Source organism: Macaca nemestrina, chromosome 5 (assembly GCF_043159975.1).
Source record: "Macaca nemestrina isolate mMacNem1 chromosome 5, mMacNem.hap1, whole genome shotgun sequence".
Taxonomy (NCBI): Eukaryota; Metazoa; Chordata; class Mammalia; order Primates; family Cercopithecidae; genus Macaca; species Macaca nemestrina.
The window spans coordinates 116,630,568-116,655,132 of record NC_092129.1 but is presented as its reverse complement, the minus strand read 5'-3'; the positions used below and the strand labels follow the sequence as shown (position 1 = coordinate 116,655,132).

At 33.9% G+C, this 24,565-nt stretch overlaps 1 protein-coding gene across 4 annotated transcripts in view; it reads left to right on the top strand.

Annotated features, from left to right (window-relative positions):
* The window catches only part of LOC105479493 (adhesion G protein-coupled receptor B3), a 735,858-nt gene that overhangs the window by 666,366 nt on the left and 44,927 nt on the right, over positions 1 to 24,565 (top strand). For 3 of the 4 annotated variants that reach the window (XM_011737487.3, XM_071095965.1, XM_024792169.2), the window contains 6 exons: positions 5,312 to 5,462; positions 8,234 to 8,303; positions 10,882 to 10,948; positions 13,276 to 13,361; positions 19,266 to 19,364; positions 19,685 to 19,856. In XM_011737487.3, coding sequence (XP_011735789.1) covers positions 5,312 to 5,462; positions 8,234 to 8,303; positions 10,882 to 10,948; positions 13,276 to 13,361; positions 19,266 to 19,364; positions 19,685 to 19,856 — 645 coding nt within the window. The remainder of the gene's footprint in view (positions 1 to 5,311; positions 5,463 to 8,233; positions 8,304 to 10,881; positions 10,949 to 13,275; positions 13,362 to 19,265; positions 19,365 to 19,684; positions 19,857 to 24,565) is intronic. The other variant, XM_071095963.1, reaches the window with a different exon arrangement.

Sequence of the window (24,565 nt, the reverse complement as noted above, 5' to 3'; positions counted from 1 at the left end):
TTTTAGTTTGACAGTTCATCCTTGCAGTTTTCTCAGTTTTTGCTTCATACACTTTGAGAAATTATTATTGTTCTCATAACGATGTGTTCCTTCTGTGTCTTCTTTGTGCCTTGCTCATTTTATTAGTATGAAAAGTCCCTCTTCATCTCTTTCATTTTTCTCCCAATATTAATATTGTGACAGCTCGTTTTAACATGTTAGTATTTGCATAAGCTAGCTTTTTTCATCTCTTTGTTCTCTATCTTCCTGTGTCAGTCTTTGGGTTTGAAGTATGTCACATAATTACATTACTGGAATTAGATTTTTTCATCCAATATGAAAGTTTCTAACTTTTAACCAGTAAATACAAAGTATTACCATTTGTTGTGATTTTTGATGTTTGGAATTATGTTCATTTTCTTACTTTTTTTTTTCTATTTCTCATGTTTTCTAGTTTGTTGTGCTCTTGCTCACCTTTAATTGAACAGATAGATTTTTCATAGTTCAATTTTTTCTATTTTAAAAATGTATTGTTATTATTTTTTGTGGTAACTGAAACATTGTTAACATAAATGTTCAAGTGAATTTTTCTATAATCTAGAATTAATCAGTATCTCATCCCTGAGAACAACAAAAAAGAGGTTTAGAATACTTTTATTTTCCTCTGTTCCCTTGCAACTCTCATCTTGGAACCCTTTCTGATATTATTTTCAATTTTATATCCACATGGCTATATTTTTAAAATTATATAAATTTATGTAAAATAAACATTTTAGACTTATTCTCTTCTTTTTTTAAAGTATTTATTTATTTATTTATTTTTAACTATTATTTTAAGTTCCGGGGGTACACGTGCAGGTTTGTTACACATGGAGACTTACTACTTTCTTTGCTGTCCATCGCTTCTTTTATTTCATTCCCTCCTCCTGGACTTCTTATTGTTAGTGGTTTATATTGTCTAGCAATTCTTTCAAAGAGGATCTTGAGGTAATTAACTTCAAAGTTTCTTCCAATTTAAAAAATATCTTTCTTTATGCTTCTCTCTTGAACAGTGGCTTGGCTGGGTGTACAATTCTGTCTTCAAAGTTATTTTCTCTTAGAATGTTGAGAATCTCATTCTACTGCCTTCTTGTACCCTGGGTTGCTTGCAAAGAATCTGACGTCAATCTGATTCTGATTTCTTCATCAGTATGTTTCTTTTTACTCTGATAGCTGTTAAGATTTATCTCTTTATTCTCTATTTTCACCGATTTCATCAAAGTATATGTGCACGTGCACGTGTGTGTGTGTGTGTGTGTGTGTGTGTGTGTGTGTGTGTGTGTGAGAGATCTTTAGTCTCTCCTACAGTCAGGAGAATTTTTAAAGTTTTGAGAAAATTTTCTGCAATATTTCTTTAAATGTTACCTTTCCCCCGATTTTCCTGATTTCTGCCTTCTGGAAGTACTTCTAAACAGACCAGAACTTCTGTATCATCCGTGCATCATGACTTTTCTACTTCCCATATCTTCATTCCTGCTCCCAATACCTAGCTTTGGGCTGTGGTATCCATCGTCAATCTGTTCTTTATATACTTTTGCTTTCAAGGAATTTCTCACAGTCTCTTGTCCATCGCAGTTTACTCTTCTTATTTTTTCCAGTTATTTTAAGCAATCTCTTCTATTGTGTCTAGGAATTTGGTGCAAAGGATGTACTTGAGAGTGTTAGGTGAAAACAGTGCTCAGTTTGACAATTTAAATCCGTTCTCAAGTTTTGAAATATTTGCCAATAACATTCATCAGCTGTGACACTGATGAGACTAGTTTGGGGTTTGACAAGGCAGGCAAATCAGAAGAATTGAATGATGAACTTGAGATGCTAATGAGTCTCACATTTCGAAAGGTGAACTGCGAGGCTTAGCCATAGTGGAAGTCAACACATGGAGACTTTTGAATAAAGAAAAACTGTAGGACCAAAGGTCACAATAGTGAGTCCAGTGATAGTGATAATTGAACAGTTGCCAAGATACGAACCTCTTTATGGAAAAGGAGATTCAGGGATTGAGGCTTGTAAGTGGAAAAAACCCTAGTACTGAGGGGATCTAAGGGATGGTTGATCACTGGGGGCTTACTGATGTGGCTTTGGGTTACGTAGGAGAAGAGATCAAACAATCCTGAGCCCTGAACAGTAAAAAGGCCTCTTTTATAGAAGCTGATGTGTCATTTGTGGAAAATAATAAAGTTCACTTGAAAATTGCTATTCATAAAAGTTGTATTGTAAAGACTATTTGCAATTTAGCCAATATAACATACCAGTAGAAAAATCAGTGTGTGTTTCCTTGTATGGAGTGTTTGATTTTCTTTTAAGTTCAGGGGTACATGTGGATGTTTGTTACACAGGTAAATGAGTGGCATGGGGTCTGGATGGACAGATTATTTACACTTAGGTATTAAGCCAATACTCATTACTTATTTTTCCTGATCTCCTTTCTGCCTCCCTCCACCCTTCGATAGGCCCCAGTGTTTGTTGTTCTCCTCTGTGTGTCCATGTGTTCTCATCATTTAGCTCCCACTATTAGTAAAAACATGCAGTATTTGGTTTTCTGTTCCTAAGTTTGCTAAGAATAATGGCCTCCAGCTCCATCCATGTTCCTGCAAAGGACATGATCTCATTCTTATTTATGGCTGCATAGTATTCCATGTTGTATATGTACCATATTTTCTTTATTCAGTCTATCATTGATGGGCATTTGGGTTTATTCAGTGTCTTTGCTATTATGAATATTGCTGCAATGAACATATACCGGAATGTGTCTTTATAACAGAAAAATTTATATTCTGTTGGGTATATACCCAGTAATGGAATTGCTGGGTCAAATGATATTTCTGTCTTTAGGTCTCTGAGGAATCACCACACTGTCTTCCACAATGGCTGAACTGATTTACAATGCCATCAACAGTATATAAACCTTCCTTTTTATCCACAACCTCAGCAGTATTTGTTACTTTTTGGCTTTTTATTAATAGCCATTCTGACTGATACGAGATGGTATCTCACTCACTATGGTTTTGATTTGCATTTCTCTTAGTGGTCAGTGATGTTGAGCATTTTTCATATGCTTGTTATCGGAGTGTTTGACTTTATACTAAATCTTCACATGATGAAGCAAAGTGTAGCTCCTTTTTTTTCTATTTTTCAAGATCATAGATTTTGCGATGCTCTTCATATATGGTTAGCTTTGCGACTTAAACCTCTTTGGTTCACATGTACACATTCCTTAAGTTGAGATAGCTTACCTCCGTACTCGGAGCAACTTAAGGTTAAATATTTTTCCAGCTATTGTAGAATACTATTGTCTGAAGAAATAGGCCTTATTTCTTTAGTTACAATACATTTCCCTGTAGTCTGTGGCCATATTGTTGTTCAAAGAGACGTGATTATTGAAATAAATGTCAGTGGCTCAAAATTACATGTGCTTCAATTTGTATTGGAATTAAAGTGAATATCGGGGGGTTGCAAAGTAATGAACACAATATACAGAAAGAAAATGTTAAAATCTCTGTCCTCAGACATTGAACACTTCATTATTTCTTATAAAATTTCAGTACACCAACACTTAGGGTCTAACATTGCAACGTATTTGCAGTTTGATATAACTCTTTATTGACAGTTTAAAAATAGAGATGGACTAGCTTTGCTAGCACATACAATTGAGTTGAAACAAACAGGTGGAGGAAAATGAAAGAGTAACTAGTGACTTAGAAAGGTTAACTAGTCCTTGAATAGCAAGTGGAAGAGTTATCTTTGGAATTCAAATGGATTGGCAACTATAGATAAAAAATAAGCGAACTGGTCAGCCTGAAGATATTTAAACTGTAAATTGGAAAAAATAAAAGTCTTAACGTGTCAAGAATAGGAGGAATTACAATTGGTTAAAGCTACTGCATTATACCTGAGACTAGAGTATAGGTATGAGGAAGTGTTCAAGAAATCCATGATTTTATCATCTTTATAAGCAGAAACAAGTGCTAAATAGATTTAAGTACTGCATGAAACAAGGCTTCACATGCTGAGAAAATTGTTTTGTTTTATTGCCACTTATAATAATGCTGGTAATAGTCATATTTGGTCGGGCACTTGCTGTATACCTAGCACAGTGCTACTCAGCTTCTTAACATTATCTCTGATCATTTACACAACCTGGTGGATAAACATGCTGAGATTCTTTTTATAGGATTAGAAGAACTGGCAAACTAAGTCAACATCTGGTGAAATTTAACAAAATTAACAAATCATATGAATAATTTGAGCCAAAAAATTCTTGTAAGATATTCTGCATTAGCAGTGGATGGTGGTAGTCATGAGAAGATATGGGTTATAGTTTTATTTCTTTGTAATTTTTTTTTACAATTTTTTAAGTTCTACTGTGTTCGTTTTGCCATTTTCCATTTTTAAAAACAGTAAGAATGAGAATGACTGACAAAGGAACAAATTAGTCCTGTTGCTGGTTCTGGTTTATAAAGACTTGCATGTCAACAAGATTTATAAAGAAATTATACCAACAGTGAAATAAGTAGCAACCTTTACCAAAATGAAGTTGCTGATCTTTTGCTGATGAGTCACAACTAATGATCAGCATATTCAAGGTGATTAAGTTACATGAAGAAAACTATCTATAAAATCTTAGCTCCGCACTGCTGGTGACATGATTAGCTTTTCAAAATTATTTGATTAGGACACACTTTGCTAAGTAAGAGTATAGAAGCATTGTATTAAGTACTTTAAAATACATATGTTATTTTTGTACTGTGCTATTAGCTAAACCTCATTTTGTACTTTGCTGTTACACCTTGAATATCATGCATGTAGAAGAGCAAAGTAATTTTTTCTTTTGAAAGGCTGTTACTCTTACAGATATAATTTTAACATCAACACAGATATAACAACAAAGAACGATTATCTGTTAAAAGGGAAGAATAAAGAATGTAGCCAAAATAATTATGCAAGATGTCTGTAACTTAAACCAAAGAAAAGAGCATTTTCTTAATTATATTTGTCAAAATTCAAGTAAAACAGTAATTTTAATCTCCCTTGAGTTCAAATTTACATTCAGGGTTCTTCTCATACAAAATTAAGTGTGAAAATGGAATTAGACATTTTTTTTCAATTGTAAATACTGTATAGAGCATAAAGACCACAGGGTTTATAATTTCTGTAAATAATTACTCTTGTCACTGAGAATAAGTAGGTATTTGAAATAAAAGCAATGAATCAGGGATTAACAGTCCTCTGAAGAACATATCATTTTCCCTCTCCCTGGTTCAGTGTGAGTTTTTTTGTTTGTTTGTTTCCACAGAGTATCTGCACAACCACCACTGCATTTTTGCACTTTTTCTTCCTGGCTTCATTCTGTTGGGTTTTGACTGAGGCGTGGCAATCATATATGGCTGTAACTGGAAAAATTAGAACACGGCTTATAAGAAAACGCTTTTTGTGCCTTGGATGGGGTAAGCATATTGATATACCCTTTCGTGCTCTTCTCAAAATGACTCTGAACACATATTATAAAGTAGTCAAGAGTGATTAGACACAGGCTACTTTGTGTCTAATTTAATCTGTGGAAGTGAAAATACATGAGCTGGTCAATTTTGAACATTCGTTGGTCATTTGGAACTTTAAAAGGAAGTAAGTATTGAATGCTCATTTAGCTAGTCAGTTAACATTCAACAGTGCCTAGATAGTATGAGATGAGACCCGAGATACCTACACACAGAAAAACAGTGCTCTCTGTTAACATTTTCTGAAAGTGCAAAATACCTTAAAATTTTCAAAGCCTAATGTGTGATGGTTCACTAGGCATGTACTCCCACCAAGAAAACTTAGAGGACTTCATTTCAAGAAATCTCAAAGCAATTAAAGAATAAAGTAATTCATTTCACAGGAAGAACACCATTTAGAGAAGTAATGAAACTTCACAGCTAGTCAACGTGATCCTCAAAAGTAGAAACAGAATTGCTGACAGACTGAGAATTAATTTTTCACTTGTGCTTATTAAGAAATTTCTCTCAAATTGCCTCATGACCTAGACATCTCAAAGATCTATATTATAGAGCCAATTCTACTGATAGTCTAGTTAATTTAAGAAGCTACTTTTAGAAAAAGCCCAAATATACAATAATATCTACTGTATTAGAAGACTGGCATATGGGAAGCTGAGAGGAACCTGGGAAATTACAAATAAGTGTACTTATAACAATTCCAGAAAAATTTAGGCTGGAAAAATATGATCAAGAACACTTAAATATTATTCATTAGGTTTCAGCAAGGTCTGTTATGTCGAATTAACGTATTAGGACTTTATCTGAGACAAATGGAAAAGCAGTTAAGAAGTTGAAGAGTAGGCCAGACATGGTGGCTCACGCCTGTAATCTTAGCACTTTGGGAAGCCGAGGCGGGTGGACTGCCTGAGTGCAGGAGTTCGAGATTAGCCTGAGCAACATTGCAAAACCCCATCTCTACCAAAATTGCAAAAAATTAGCCAGGAGTGATGGCACATACCTGTATTCCCAGCTATCAGGAGGCTAAGGTGGGAGGACTGCATGAGCCTGGGAAGTGGAGGTTGCAGTGAGCCAAGATCACACCACGACACTCCAACCTGTGTGGCAGAGTAAGACCCTATCTCACACAAACACGAAAGTTGAAGACTTTGTTCCACTTAGAATTTCATCAAATTTTTGTCTAAATTTCATGACAAAGGCCTTCTAAAGTTGAAGTAGTGTTTAAATCAAGGGACACTTTTGCCATGAATTAGTACTATTCTAAGAAATACAGAATACAGGTAAAAGAACACATTTTTTGATGAAGAATAAAACATGGTGATTTTCAGGATTGGTGACTACCTTGTTTAAAATTATTACTAAAGATTTTGAGGAGAGGGTTCACCAACAATCTCCAGATTTACAGCTAATATTTAAACTACTCTAGGTAGCAAAAACCTAAACTGATGATGCTAAAGTATCAGAAAGTTTATGGGTTGGCAGAATAGTGGTGTATGTGTTTCATCATGAACAAGTACAACATAATGAGTCTAGACAAAATTTAATCTAAATTGTATGAAATACATACTATTAATTCTTCAGTTATAACCCATGAGGGATTTTTTTCCCTAATGAACTTGGTCCAATAAAAAAAATCAACAAATGACATGTGTGAAGGAAGAGGAGGAGGAGGAGGAACAAGAAGAGGAGAAACAGAAGGAGGAAAAGGAGGAGGAGGAAAGGGAGGATAAGGATGAGGAGGGGACTATATATTTACAATTTTATATACATATATGTATATGAAATTATATATAGTCACCAGTGTTCATTTAACACTATGGTGTGTCCCTCTGAGATGTTTTCCATAGTTCTTGTCATTAAATATCATGAAGGAATGTGATGTCACTAGAGAAGGCTCACAGAAGAAGGAGAATAGCATCAAGTATGTGAAATGACAGTAAGAAAGAAGATGGGCAGAGGAGATACAGGAAGATGATTAGAAGACGGATTTTTCAACCAGAAAAGGCAAACATGATCTTCCTGAAAAGAAGGCATAACCAAAACTTAAAAAAAAAAAATCTTTAAACAGCGTAGATTAGAGACTCTACCAAAACACAGGGAGGTTCCATTGAACTTGAATGAGGTAAGTGTAATTCCCATTAATGTAAACTAAAAGAAGATGCTAGCTCAGAATTGGTACAGGTATGTAGGTAATTGAACTCTCTGTTTCTACATTCTTGTTATTATAAGCAAATTATAAAGAAAGCGTTAACTGAAAAGATTTATGTTTTTTTCTATCTTATTATAAGTACAACTTGATGTGGATCAATATGTGGCCAATGGAATGTTCCACTTCTCTGATATTACATCACACCAGAACACCCACTTTTTGCCTTTCTGATTTTATAACTATAAATTTCCTTTATAACAGTGTAAACCCCTAGGGAAAAAAATGACTTAAAAAATGTACTAAATCTCTGTTATTACTTCCATTTAAACCCATGTCAAATGTGGTGGTAACCTAGCAACAACAGAGAAGTGCAGTAAGTTAAAAGCTCAGCTACCTCTCTCATATTTTTAAACTTGAAAGAAATTTTGTAATAGAAACGTACCTTGTGAAGTGACTCATCCAAAGATAGTTTCTCTGATTTAAGCATCTGGAGTTTGTTCTGGCTTTTCTTAGGCCAGTATGCATAGTGGTTATAGCTAAATATGAATGCGTGGCATTGCTTTTCTTACAGGTTTACCAGCCTTAGTAGTGGCCACATCTGTAGGCTTCACCAGAACAAAAGGATATGGCACTGATCACTAGTAAGTCCATCTACAGTGATAAATCATGTTTATAATTTAACAAATCATCAGAGAGTCTTGGTTGGCACTGCTGATGGCTTGCATTTTATCATGGAATCATTAACAATGGTAGAAATTGCATTAGTAAGGAACAAAACAAGGTAGCTTAAATCTACAAAGGTTAAGAAGTAAATGGTGTGGCACTGTTCAGAATCTTTGTTTCAGTTTCCCAATTCTTAATAAGACCAGCATATTTGGCTTTTAAAATATTTCAATATTTATTGTGCATGCCCAACCTCAAATAAATTGAGAACTGGATAAGTCTTGACATACTTACTTTTTAGAACGTGATACTGCTATGAGCTTCTAATTCCATTAATGATAATGTATATTGTTATTAACCAAATTCTGTCATGTTAGTTCAAGTTTTGTTACTATGTTAGGGCAATGCATACTAACAATTATAGATCAAGGGAACCAATGGATTTTACATTAGAAAATACTTGGACTATGCAAGAAATTAAAAGGGAGAAAAGTTATATGATATCAGCTTATTTTATAGTGGTAGTGCTGATAAATTCTATGAGAGAATTTGTGGTAAAGTTTGAATTTAACATTTTAAAGCTAAACAATGCACTTTCATGTTTTATTTTATCTGCTTCCAAGTTGAGGAGGCAACTAAGAAGTGGGGAAGGAGATGCGCATCTTATTAAAAGCATATGTTTTAAAGCATGATGTTCTGTTTAATTATTTTGGGTTTGAGGTAGGAATCACTGCTAATTAGGCCCTCTGGTAGGTTCGTACAAATTGTAAACATACTGAGAGATATTATTTCACCTGTTTATCGTAAAGAAACTTCTGAAAAGTTTAAGAAGCTCGTGTCATCAGAGCATTTTTATGCAATCTATATTATGTTTAAAAATTCTGATAGCATAGATGGCAGAGTACTGGTTACTACAGCACTATCACCTTAATTTATTACTTTTTACAATAGCATCATTATTGGTATACATCTATTTTTGGAAAGTCACTGTATTGGGAATATGGGAATAAGCAAGATTATATATATGATGGTTCCTACTTTCAAAGAGTTTATAATTAAAGTGCAATACAATACAATAAGTAATGTATTTATTTTATAACTATAAATTTTTATAACAGTGTAAACTCCTAGGAAAAAAAAAGATATACTGAATCTCTATTAGTATATCTTGAAAGATATATTAAACCTCAGTTTGAAGATTAGTGTACACAAAATTACAGTGGGGATTTAGTGGCAGAGATTAATTTACACACACATACAGTGGGAATTTAGTGGCAGTCTTAGAGACACAATCTAAAGTATTCTGTGAGACTAAGGTTTTTTCTCCAGGTATATTATTTAAAAATAGATATTAAAATGGAAAAGTACATTTTTATCTTTCTGCTGTTATGTTGAGGAACAATAACTAAATGCAGACTTTGAATATACATACACATATTTGTGTATATATATGCTAATATAGTATTTCTTTCTGTACATATATAATTAATGACCAGGTAAATATGTTTAAGGTATAATTTACATAGAGTAACATTTACCCTATTAAGTGTATAGTTCTGTGAGTTTTGAGAAATACATAAGTCATGTAACCACCATCACAATTAATATAGAGCAGTTTATTGTTAGAACAGATACAGAGCAGTTACTGTTCATTGTTATTACTTTTAAAGGCAGCAGGCTGATTCTGTAAACTGAGAAGAAATAGTGCAAGGGTCAAACGTCAAAAAACAGGTGCATGAAATGGTGGCCGTGACTCTTTGCATCAGCAGCCCCTCACGCTTCCCTCATTTTCACTTTCCTGGATTCTGCATGGGCAGATGTGCCACCCTGCAAAGCCTCCAGTGTCAGCCCCATTCCCTCTGCATTTCCCTCTGCTGTGAGAGACTGCTTCTTCCCAAATCGATTATCTTGTCTCTATCAATGCAAACCTGTATCTCTTGGTGAATTTAGTCATTGAAACAAACACAGCTGCATTTATTTTTATTCAAAAGCTTATCTTTAGGGAATTTTCTTAGTAGTTTGGTGAAAAAGTAAAATTAGAAGAAAAATAGCATGCAAATGTAGCTTATCCGTTCCCTGCAATGATGGCTTTTAAACCAATTTCTCCCAATATTTCAATGGCCTCAAGGAAGAGCAGGTAAATGGCACATCTAAAACTCTAAAAAAAAATACACTGTTCTTGCTTTAAAGTACATTTGAAAAAATCCATAATGGATATAAAGCAGCATTTTATGAAATGTAAATAATACTTATCTTTGTATTGAGAGTAAATATAGAAACCTCACTGCAACAGTAATTTGTCTAAAATGTTTCAATTGCCTGAAAGTAAATCCTTATAATAAAACTGTTTCAATTAGACGTATATAGTATTTCTTACTCATGAAATGATGTAATTCTAGTTTTTTCTATATCTTCTATGTATTTTTTTTATTACAAATCTTTAACATGTGCCAAAATTCCAAGGCTAAATGTATAGTCTAAGTTGTTTGTATCACACTTTAGTGGTCTAATACTTGTCACTAATTTTTGTTAGTTCTTATCTAATGTTATTTTCAGCTGCTGGCTCTCTCTTGAAGGAGGACTACTTTATGCTTTTGTGGGACCTGCAGCTGCTGTTGTCCTGGTAAACATTGAAATCAACTTATTTTGTTTTCTTAGGAAAAAAAAAACTAATTTCTTTCAATCAGAGTGGCAATTTTGATAATGTAGTTCTTGTGTAGAAATTTTAAAGTTCGATGGACTATTATTCTGATTGAATATCAATTGTTATTCAGTCTTTTATTCTAAAATATTCATATTTTGAATACTGAAGAATATTAAACTGGGAGTGTGGTATTTCTCTTACAGTAATTTCAGATTTGTGAAGAAGTTTGAGTAAGTTTTAATGAATTCTTCCTCTTTAATATATAGAATCTCATCATTTACCATAATCTCACCTTTAGAGTATTCTGTATAATACATATGGTTATTAATAGGGAAATCTCTTTAAGGCTGTCCCTGTCAAATATCTAAAGGAAATATATTCTCAACCTCAGTGATACTGACATTTTGGATCATATGTTTGTTTGTTGCAGAGGCTGTCTTGTGTGTTTTAGCAGGTTCAGCAACATCCTTCTTCTCTACATACTACATACCAGTAGTACCCCCTAGTCATAACACTCAAAAACATCTTCAGACATTTTCCGACGGTCCCTAGGGGTCAAAATCATCCCTGTTTAAGAATCACTGCCATATGTTATAGATAAGGATTTTAAATTTCTCTTTTGAAGCCACAAAATAATTGTTTAAAATTTTAAACTATGGTAATGTGAAATATTTCCTTCCAATTTGCCTTTCTCTTTCTCTGTTTGGATTTATTGATTACAAATTTTTCTTGCCCAGTGCATCTTTAAAGAAAATAAGGGAGGAAAGAAACAGTCTAAATTAAACACAAATATTCATATTGCTGTACAATTATATTTCTAATTGGAAAGTTACTCTTTGGTTTCTTGAGTGATTCATTCAAAAAATTGAAGCGTAGTGACATGCTACTAATTCTGATGTCAGTTTTTTCTTCCTTTAAGCTTGTTCTCCCTCCACTAAGCTGTAACAGGGAGCAGAAACTGTCTATAATTTGCAAGAAAAATAAAATCAAGGCAAGAATCTTAGAGCATAGGGAAATCAAAACTATTAGACACCTTTTTGTCTGCTGCATTGAATTTTTATTTAATCAACTGAATTATTTCCCTAAGCTTCTAGGTTAATGCCCATATAACACTAAAATGGAGAAACAAAGTATGTATATAATTGAAACACCAAAGTATGGTCTTTGGAGGGGTGACAAATTCCCTTATGATTAAGTTGTAGATTACTAGAATCCATAGAATACACTTTTTCTCTTAATTTAAATAATGAGAGTTACATAGATGAATAAGTATTCTCTTGATTAAATGGTGTCTTGTCAGGAAACTATGAAGAGTGACTCTTCCTAGGTCCATACTTAATAGGTATGTTTTACATCTTCCTTATATTAGCAACTGGACGCATTTTCGCTTTATATTCACCATCTTCATTGGCAGCAGGGCAGGGTTACACCAAGATTGGAAAGAGGCAAGAAAGGCAAAAAGAAGAACATATTTTTCATTTACTCATTGGACTGGATTCCCTGATCAGAAAGTGTTGGTAGATTAGAGAACTGTGGGGGCTCATGGTAAGCTGGTACGAATAGACATCTATGCAGTTTTTACAGTTCTACTTGAAAAAGGAAAAATAAGTGTGATTTCATTTTATGTCATGCAAAAGACTTTTTAAGTGAGAATAAGAAAGTCTTAGAAAGAAAATGATAGAACTGTACACTAGAGCATATTTTTAAAATTAGCACTAGTGTCCATTGTGAAAAAGATTCTGGTGAATTGAATAGGCTTTCCTTTCTGCCTAGAAAAGCATGGTACTTCAAAATGCTCCCCTTCCACAGAAGAGAATAACCACACAGCATGAGGAATTTAGGCATTCTGTCCTGTGTGTTGGGAATAATGACAAATCATCAGCACCTTTTGCTGCCAGGGCTCACCCTAGCCTCATGCTCTACGATTCAGAATCTCCTGGCTCACGGGCATAGGGTAAAACTCATTTAGCCAAATGATTTTACTCAGGGTTGACTCAGACAGAAGAATGCCAGATTGGCATAGTATGGTACCATTTAAAAGTCAGGCAATTGAAGGTTAATTTCCCCAGTGTTAACGGCAAAGCATGGAAATTAAATGAACGTAATGTACTTTACAACTTTAAAGTAGCACACCACTGTTAAATTGTTCCATATGCCTCTGTGCACTTATAAAATGTTTGAGAGTGCTTCATACCACTACTACTGATACGGTGGTTATGAATTGATAAAAATAGGATTTTCAGGAGAAACAGGGACCTGATTCCCTTCAATATCATTGAAAGGTCAACTTTGTTTCTGTTTGACAGGTCAACATGGTGATTGGCATTTTGGTATTTAATAAACTTGTTTCCAGAGATGGAATCCTAGATAAAAAGCTCAAACACAGAGCCGGGTAAGCTGCAATTGGTGGATTTTGAAGGTTATTTACCAGTGAATCCCGTACTCCAATTTCAGACCATCACTGACTGCGTTGCTATGCCTTGAATTTTGTCATTGATGTACTAGTGTGTCCGGTAGATTCTGCCATGTAAAAGTTTCCAATGTGCTATTTTTAAGTAATATGACCAAAAATCTAAAAATACTATAACAGGCCATTAGGAAATTTGGAGTGTATTTGTGCATATTGCCTGCTTGTCAGATAAGAACATTAAACATTGAGGCTAGACTTACAATGGTTGTCGTTAGGTAAGGGTTTTCAAAGCCTTCCTCATTTTGGTCACAAAGGTCAGGAGGTAGATTGAACACAGTGTTGGTATGTGACAGAGCAGAATCAAAACAAGCAAACCTAAACAGGGCAAAATACTCTATTTTCTTTGACTAATTGTATATATCAGGAAAAAAATCTTTACTTGAAATAATCACTTATCAAGCACTATTTGTGTGTGTCTTATATTTTCATTCTTTATGATATTTTTAATCTAACTGGCTAAAAAGAGTTATTCAAAATTTTCACACTTTAACTTCTTATAAAACTTAGAAAAGCATCTCCCTTAATTTTACTGTTATTATAATATATAAATATCTGATGACTTATTATATGTTATCATATATATGTGGCTGGGCACGGTGGCTCACGCCTGTAATCCCAGCACTTTGGGAGGCCGAGGTGGGCGGATCACGACGTCAGGAGATCTAGACCATGGTGAAACCCAGTCTCTACTAAAAATACAAAAAAATTTGCGGGACGTGGTGACGGGTGCCTGTAGTCCCAGCTACTCGGGAGGCTGAGGCAGGAGAATGGCGGGAACCAGGGAGGTGGAGCTTGCAAAGAGCCGAGATCGCGCCACTGCACTGCAGCCTGGGTGACAGAGCAAGACTAGGTCTCAAAAAAAAAAGTGTGTGTGTGTGTGTGTGTGTGTGTGTGTGTGTGTATAGTATTATATATTTTATATATATCTATATTTTTTATATATTATATATATAATGACAGTAATGTCTCATATCTAGATTGTTAGTAGCTTTTCAAGGTTATGTCATCTTTTATCATATAAATTTGTTGACACGTGAATGAAATATTAATGCCTTTGATTTTTTCTTTGTGACCTTCCCTATAAAAAGTTTCCAGCTTTCTCCTTTCCATTGAACTGTACCCTCATTCAAAACTTACCCATGTAATATTATTTTCTTCCATGATTTATGGTATTATTTAATAGTCACACTAATTGATCAGTTACTTGTAAAATTTTAAGTCCTTTGTGTTCTTATAACCTATGTAATGATTTATATAATAAGATAATCTGGATATTTCTTTTCCCTAGCAAAAGACTAAATTTAATGGCTTTCAATATAAAAATTTGATATCATTTATATCAAACACTAGAAATACCATAGTGTAATAAAAACATCACTGAAAGTTTCTTCCTGAGGGGGGATCACTTCTCTCATTTAGAGATTTTTTTCACAGCAGATGAGTTTCTATAACATCCTTAAATATGTAGACTTGAACGTAGTACAAACACAACTCTCTAGATCATTTGAACACAAAATTTTCACACAGTTACTCTTGTTATTATGCCACATGTGGTGGGAATTGGAGTAAGCTTCTTCAGTTATTTCTGTCCAGATTAATTATGTAAGAATATACTGATCAGACTGAGTACTGGGATAGAAACTCAGTTCTGCTGCTAGTAGTATAAAGTTACATAATTTAAACAACCTCAACAATAAAATGGGAACTTTAGTGGTTAAGATAAACCTCCGCAATTTACTAGCTGTGTCCATGTGCCTTTGGGCATGTTACTTTCTGCAACTCAGTCTCCTCATCTGTTAAATGGGGAAAATAACTCATGCCTCATATAGTATATGAAAATATAATGTGTATAAAGCACACATTAGAGAATCTAGCATATAGCAAGCATTCACTCAACAGTGGCTGCTCTTCTGAGAAGCCAACCTGAACAGATGAGGTTGTTTTGGAAGGTCTCTAACTTTCCAAAAGTCTTTCCAAAAGAAGGTCTCAATCAAGAATCCATGATTCCACCATCCATGACATGAAGGTCAAAAAAAGAGATAAGATCATCGAAATGAATATGACGTTGAAGATTTATTAAATTCATAGTATTTTTTCTTATTTAATTATTTTATGTGTAAAGCCCAGTTTAATTCATATAGCTCTTTATAAGAGATCATATAGGTTTAGAAGAAATGACAAGAGTATCATATTATGAATTTAGAAATTATCCATTTCAATCTACATATTAACAAATAAGTTATTCTAAACATATTCTTAGAAGTTACATATGTTTCACTGGCAAAACTGAGTCCGTGTTTTTCTGGTTCAAAGGCCACTGCTAGAGAAACAGAAATGTTAACTTATGTTATAAAAGCAGGATGTTGGCTATTGTCCAAAGCAGAAAAGAACTATTAACAAATTAATTACTTTAGATTTTCAAACTGTATTTCTAATATAAAGTACTATTTTAGCTTAAGCAAATATAGATTGAAATTTGTACTCCATTCCAAAGTGTGATTGAAGGAAATTTTTGGAAGCTATAGAGGTTTGAATAATTTTAGTTCACAGAAAAGTAGTGAGGACAGTGAAGAACAGTCCCCAGTGAAGAAGAAATCATCAAAATTAACTAAAGAAACATTAAGCAGGAAGCTAATTGGTTGACTTGACAACCAGTCCTCCTAATTGTAAAAATCATTTCAGCTTATTTGAATATACAAATATATCAAGCATTTCTTTTACAACTAGGTTGTTATTTAAAACCAAATATTGTACCAAGATGTTCCTTCTCCCATTTTTTCTGTTTCTTTGTTCCCTTTCTTCTTTTTTATAATCAGTTATTAGAAACAGCCAACCATACAGTTTGTGCTCAATAAATATTTATAAGGAATTAATAAGTGAATGTTTAATAAATAATACAATAGTTTAACAAGTTTTATAATACCGAAACTATATTAATATTTTTTCTACTGAAATTCTTTTTTCTTTTTAAATTTTAAGTTCAGGAGTACAAGTACAGGCTTGTTACCTAGATAAACTTGTGTCACAGGGATTTGTTGTACAGATTATTTCATACTGAGGTATTAAGCCTAGTACCCATTAGTTTACCAAGAAGAAATTTATTGTAAATACAACACATCTTAAATAAAATGATAATGAGAATGAATGAAATCAGGATAAAAATGGCATGTATATTTTTAGAACATCTTCAGCAGACAATTTAAGTTTCTCTATTTTTCTGCAGTGGAACTTTCTTGTCTACTGTCTTAAACTTCTTTGTCTTACCTACCTGAAACTAAGGAAACTGAGTTACTAGTACTCTTTACAAATTTCCTGTGATTTTTTTTAAAGAGAGGCTGGCACATTTCCTTTCCAGGGAATATTTTATGTTATTGACAATAAATCAGTCAGACTTTTTTTCTTTAAACAAAAGAGAAAAATAACATGGAGAAGGGAACTAGAACCTGTAGATTTTAAGATCCGCAGTAATAACTGGAATAGACAGAACAACCTGAAGAGAAAGGTGTGTAAAGTTTTTCTATTTAATGTGACTTTGCTTCTATAATGTGATCCTACCCTGGTGCCCTGGTGGATATATTGGTTAAATTTAAATGTATGGACAACTCAAGTTTTGGGTTTTTTTTTCCTACTGTTTGAACTTTTAATTTTATAAATGCATAATTTCTTCTATAATAAAGAAACAAGATCTTATTTTTCAATGCAGCAACCAATTTAGCATCTAGACTATGTGTTTTTCATATTATATTAATTTCCATAGTGGTCACAGAAACTAGGAAAAAACATTGCATGTCTCTAGATAACTTATCTTTATTCTACTTCATGCACATCCAGTAATGGAATGCCAAAGGTGTCCCAGCAGTTAACATCAAGCATAGTTTGAACAGTTAGCCCTGACTAAGGGAAGTAGGCATAGATCTTGTAGTTAGCCTCAAATAAATCTCAAATAAAGACAAATAAGCATTTTAAATAATGGCTTAAAATTTATTTTCTGACAGGCCTATGATTGTATTAAATCACAGTTTTCAGGACTAAAATACACCATGTACTTAAAATTAGTTTTTAGTAATATTGGGCTTTCAATCTTGTTTCAGAGCCTAGAGGCAACATATTTTTAGATTAAGAAAGACAACTGCATCAGTGTTTGAAGTATAAACACCATACAGCCTATCTTCTGTGATAAAGGAAACAATATGTAACTAATCTATCCCTTTTTCATATTAATCTGATCAAATTTAACAAGATTAAAGAAATTCAAATGTTTAGTTAGAGAAGTGGTACTTGTTCCTGTTTGTTCATCAGCATAATCTGTGGAGCTTTAAAAAAGGCAGATGCCGAAGTCCTATTAAATTAGAGCCTTTGTGGTTGAGGCCAGATAGACAGCTGATGCGCAGCCACTGTAGAGAATACCAGTCTATGTACTCCTTTAGGATGTACACACCGGCATGTCCATTAAGGCATTCCTAAACGAAACTGGACAGACTAATGGATACATACTACTATGAAACGTTTGGACACATTTGGCTAGTACCTATGCCCTGGACTGGATCAGTAAAGTGAGGGATTTAGTGTCATCTTCCCCACCCCCACACCCATGCCTGAAAGCTTTGATTTTTCTCACAGGATCTGCTGATCAATCTACTTACTTAATCACTTTCAGATTTGTTATCTCATATCATTACTATTCACAAGTGAGTGCCCTTATTTAAAATAATCCAGAGATTCTAAATTATGAGCATCTTACAACTTTCTCCCTTCTGCCACTTTTCTTATACACATAGTAATGCAACTCTGCTATAAGATTCTTTATGAAAACCTACAAAGTAATCATTTTAGCCATAGACACCACATAGGAATGGACTATGCACACTGCAGAGCATTATTCCAAGGTGTTTGGAATTTTTAATTCAAGTAATTTCTTTTTGGTTTTTCCTGAAAGGTTTATGTTCTAATAAATCTGTAATTTTCAAGGTACGCTTTTCTAAAGCGAAATGTGTATAAAGTTTTTCCATGTAATACAACTTTGCTTCTATAATGTAGTAGATGGAGTATGAATTGTTTGAATCCGAATTTATGGGCAAAATCCTCTACACCAGAATAGACCATTTAAATGCTAGGAAATTGGAGTCTATGACAAATGTTCAGAAATAATATTTTGAACTTAATGATTATGTTAAATGTGTCTTATGAAAGCAGAAAACTATCACTCTTTTATTATCAACTAATATTTCATCAAATTTCGTCAGCCCCTATATTCAGATCACCCTAAAATGTGAACGATACATTGATATTGTAAGAAATTTCAAAATATGAATCTCTTGAGAAAAAAGCTACATCTTCAACAAATAATTGAAGACTCCTAAAATCCATTTCCTCCTATATTGGACTTCTGAGATAATTATTTACATTTCAGAAGGTTTTCACAGAAATATATGCCTTCTGCAATTAACAATGAACATCCTCAGAGCTAGGAGTCCCCACATGTTTGATTATCAGGGTCTGAATAAAGGGTTTTCACTATGTGTCTACAGAAGCACATACTTATGTTTAACTCAGTGTATTGAACAACTTTGATCAATAGACACAGGGCCACTTATGGTGTAATGATGGAAATATGTTTTGCATGCAACAAAGGCCCATATTAAAAGGTAAATGTTACAAAGATAATTTGTAGTATAAACGCATCTTTACAACAACTTAGAGCATTCATTTTCGATAAATATACTTTTCTGCATGAAATTGTATTTAAAAGCTAACTTGCAGCAGCAACTTTTTTTTGGTGACAATTCAATATTTTGTTCTTTTTGTGGGTGTTCTGTTTGTTTGCAGTCAGATGAGTGAGCCTCATAGCGGTTTGACGCTCAAATGTGCCAAGTGTGGAGTAGTTTCAACAACAGCTTTGTCAGCCACCACCGCCAGTAACGCCATGTTAGTCCCAATCATTTACATCTTCTTGTTACAAATCTTTTACAGTGCATGTGAGAAAATGCTATGATGAAAAAAAAAATTGTGTTTGCTAATACAAGAGCAGAGAGTATATTTAAATATTTGTAATTAGCAACTGTCTTTATAGCTATTGTGGGATATTATATAAAAAAATAAATAAGACTCTCAAATGTCATCTGCTTTGTGGTTTCCAAGTTAATGGTCTTGGAACCACATACAAAAATGCTTTGTTGAATGGGGGTTTGGCTATAGCCTGGGGTGTGACGTACAGCTACGTAATGTTGCTTTCTTGGTCTCAACAGGGCGTCTCTTTGGAGCTCCTGTGTGGTGTTGCCCCTTCTGGCTTTGACGTGGATGTCTGCAGTGCTGGCCATGACAGATAAACGCTCCATATTGTTTCAAATACTTTTTGCTGTATTTGATTCATTGCAAGGCTTTGTTATAGTCATGGTCCACTGCATTCTTCGGAGAGAGGTGAGAAGCATTCTTGTGATAGAGAACAGTGATGGTTGGAAGGGTATTTCCTGGTAACAAGAATGATCTTTTAATATCTTGATGTTCAGATTAAAGCTGGTCGCTTCCATTGACAATCACTTGGGAATCAAAGCTGAAGGAATGCTTTAAGAGACAGCTTGGGCGGGCCCCCAGCCCTCTGAAAGTGACAGATTAGAACAGATGGGACTATGCCAGGAAAAAAAAAACCAGAGGTGTCAAAAGCCAGGGATAATAGATTTAAGAGGAGCTACATGGAGTGATTTGTATAAATAAGTCTGTTAGAAAAACTAGTGAATAAGAGGGCTTAGAGGCATATGTTTTAAAGACACAGTTCATGAGCATAATGCAGTGATAGTTCTTAAGCTCATTCCCTAACTCATGTTTCTTCACACAGCACACTCTCATTGCATATATTAACTGATACTATTTTAAGTAGAAAACATTGAAGATGAATTCTTAGTTCTTTTGTCTCTTTGCTAAGTTTTGGTTATGATTATGATGGATTATTGCTTTTGATATGGATGTTTACTCTTAGGAAAACACTGAAAATGTATACAGCGAGACATGATAGGCAGTGATTGTCTCCAAGAACTGTAGACGTATTATCATATCAGCATTTATCTGGATCATGATTGAGGTTCATTGTCAGTAGTAGGGAAAGAAAGAAGTCATATTTCATGAATGGAGACACTAAGTAGCACCAGATCCATCCAGGACAGTAAGAGATTTCAGACTTGAGTTGTTTAGAAATAAAATAGTGTTTTCCAACCTGTGTGAAAATTATTTTGAATGCTTGCAAGCACTGAGAGTATTTACAAGGTTTATGAGTCATTTTGGCATTTACTCTAAGGATGAGTGGTGACAAAAACACACATGATATAGTGCCATGCTAGTCATTTTGAGAAAACAATCTAGTCTGTCATTTTGCATTATCTAGCTTGTTTGAGAACTTTATTGCAATGTGCATATTGCAAAAAAAAACACATGTGCATATGAATATAAACCCTATAGTTTGCAGTGATGTGCAGAGATTACCAGAGGCTTTTACCTGATTTATCAGATGGGAAGAACAATATTTCTGAACTATTTTATTTTATTTTCAATTATACTTTAAGTTCTGAGACACATGTGCAGAAAGGGCAGGTCTGTTACATAGGTATACATGTGCCATGGTGGTTTGCTGCACCCATCAACCCAACATCTACATTAGGTATTTCTCCTAATGCTGTCCCTCCTCTAGGCCCCCGCCTCTGACAGGCCCTGGTATGTGATGTTCCCCTCCCTGTGTCCATGTGTTCTCATTGTTCAACTCCCACTTATGAGTGAGAACATGCAGTGTTTGGTTTTCAGTTCCTGTGTTAGTTCGCTGAGAATGATGGTTTCCAGCTTCATCCATGTCCCTGCAAAGGACATGAACTCATCCTTTTTCAATAGCTGGGTAGTATTCCATGGTGTGTATGTGCCACATTTTCTTTCTCCAGTCTATCACTGACAGGCATTTGGGTTGGTTCCAAGGTTTTGCTATTGTGAAGAGTGCTGCAATAAACACACATGTATATGTGTCTTTATATTAGAATGATGTATAATCCTTTGGGTATATACCCAGTAATGGGATTGCTGGGAGAAATGGTATTTCTGGTTCTAGATCCTTGAGGGATCGTCACACTGTCTTCCACAATGGTTGAGCTAATTTACACTCCCACCAACAGTGTAAAAGCCTTCCTATTTCTCCACATCCTCTCCAGTATCTGTTGTTTCCTCACTTTTTAATGATCACCATTCTAACTGGCATGAGATAGTATCTCATTGTGGTTTTGATTTGCATTTCTTTAATGACCAGTGATGATGATCTATTTTTCATATATTTGTTGGCTGCATAAATGTCTTAATAAGATACAGATGTCAGTAATAAACCCATGTGTATTCTAAGAACATTCTATGAAGAAAATCAATGAAAACCAATAAACAGTAACTTCACATTGCAAGGGGAGAAGAGTATTTTAGCATTTAAAAAGTCTGATGTCGTTTACAGTTGCCAAGCCTTACTATTCCCTTAGCAGATTTCTACCTAGAATATCAGCATTAAAAATCTTCCAAGCATTGAATTATTTATAGACCAAAGGAGTAGAAATTAAGAGGAAATTGAATAATAATTTAGCTTATGTTCTCCAACTATAACTATCTTATGGGTCTTCTATATTAATATTACCACTAATAATTAAGTAATGAGATTGTTCTAAATGAGTAGACACATAATATATTTTTGATTGATGATTAAGAATGAAGTATTTCAGGTTTTAAGTAAGATACCTGATGATATACCTACATACAGTTTTTAGAAGATATTAGTACCTTAGCTGTTTATGAGTAGAACAGTGCTGCATCACTATATAAGCTTCCCTTTTTCTTCAGAATAAGCTTGCTAGATAGTCTTAAGCTATCATCAAAATATGCAGGTTTTAAAATGGCAGATATTATGGTGGCTAATTATCAAATGTTTGCTGTTTACATGAAGAAAAATACTTGGCACAAAAATTCTTGATTTCCCTCAGAACTTTTTCATAATTGCTAATTGGACCATTAACTGTCAAAAACATGATTTACAAGTAATTAAATCAATCATATAATAAATACTTCTGCTAAAGTAGGTGTCTCTAAATACATGTTTTCTGTACTAATAGAAAATAAAAATATGGATACATCTCTGTTGTTGCATTTTCAATTATTAGTTCAAGTTGAATAATTTTATAGCAAATGAATTAACAGCAGAGTGTCATAACACTCTTTATCTCCATCATTGAAATGGCAAATCACGTATTTTTTTTAATTGAACCTTAAAAGTACCCTATGACATTGCTGTAAATACACAGAGCAGATTTCAGGTATATGGCAATTCTGCTTCAGAATTCCTAGAGGAAGATCTTATTTAAACACCTTGTTTAGAAGGATTTTACAGATCCCAAGGAAGATATCATAGGAGGCCTCATTTGGAACACGGAAATTCTTTTTAACCTTCTAAAGGTATTTTGCCTGACACTAGCAATGGGTATATCTCAGATCACTTGTGATCACATTGCCCTGACATTACCACGGTTCAAGAGAAGAGAAGTATCTTCCCATTTTCTCTGTGTCTCCACTGAACAGTAATTTCACAAAGATTTACCAAAGCAAATGGAATAGATAGCTACATGTAAAACATTAGGTAGTGATTTGTATCTATTAATATACTTGATAATTTATAATTGGATTCTAGAAATACAGTTTTATCTCTACTGCTCTTCACTTTAAAATATTTGCTTCACTAAAATTCATGTGGGCTTTTATTTCTTAAAAATATGTAAGCAATGTAAAATATATATTTTTTAATGTAGAGACTGGATACATATATATATATATATATATTTCTATTTCTATGTATTTTTGACAGACACTAACATAATTTGGTCTTTAATGACTGTCCCAATATGAATTCAGAAGGCTTTACCCATATTTATTATTTCTGTGGAGGAGGTGGTCTACACAGGGAAAGAATATAGCCTTGCAATTTAAGAAGGAGAAAAGAAGTGAAATACTATAACTATGATATTTTTAATGTGCTGTGTATGGAGCCTAATTTATTTTAAAAGTGCCTTTGCTTTTAGTGGGTCCAATTTTAAAATCATTTCAAATCAGGAGAAAAGGGAGAAATGATTACTCTGTCTTGCCAAATCAATTATATCCCACTAAAAAAATTTTGAATGTTTGCAGAACTATTTGTTCTGACCTTCAGACCTAAAATCTTAATATTTAAACTTTATAAAATTTATATTATTGAAAATACAGTTTCTTCTTCTGGAATAACTTTTCTTTTGAATTACTTTACTAAATCTCTCTGGAAAAAAAGACAAAAAGAGGAAATAAGAATAAAAAAAAGAAGCCGTCTGATTCATCACAATACAAACTTTTAGCAACAGAACCTAAATCTTAGAAGCTAATATGTATAACAGCTAATAAGACAGAATTTAATACAACGAGTATAGAGGCTTTCCTTCATTTATCCATCATTGGTTTTTTAGAATTTATTTGAATTAAACAGATAACAGAATATACTATTTACTATTCCCCACATTGCTATGGAAATGGAAAGACACAAGAGTTATGAAACCTTTGAAATAGTTACTGTTGCTAGGAAACCACTTTCTTGATGCCTGCACATTCTTCTCATCTTTCTGTCTCTGGCTGTGCCTGGCTCTAAGACAATCTTACAGCTCTATGTCAGAGGGGGAAAATCACAAGATTGTGATACAAAACAAGCCACAATAAAACTCTTTCACTAAATGGTAGGATAAAAGGAAGGTGCTTAAATGGATAATTTTGTTATATCAGTGTGTGAGAATCCTGTGGCTGTTCTGAAGCATCACTAACAGGGCCAAACTCCTCTTTTCTCTTTCCCAAGCACTGGCAGGAGGTCTAGGCTGCACCAGATGAGGTCCCAAAATCTGTATCCAAACCTGTGAAGTCATCTTGTAGGGAAATGCTTAAAATAAAAACCTTTTCTTTCTTCCTTCTCCCACTCCCACCCTTTTTAAGCCTATTTTCTATTTAGTCTTATTATTTCCACAAGGCGTACAGATAAACAAAATGATTTACATGGCAGTGAATATGTAAAACAGACAAGCACCCTTACTTGTCTAATCTAAAACAAGTAA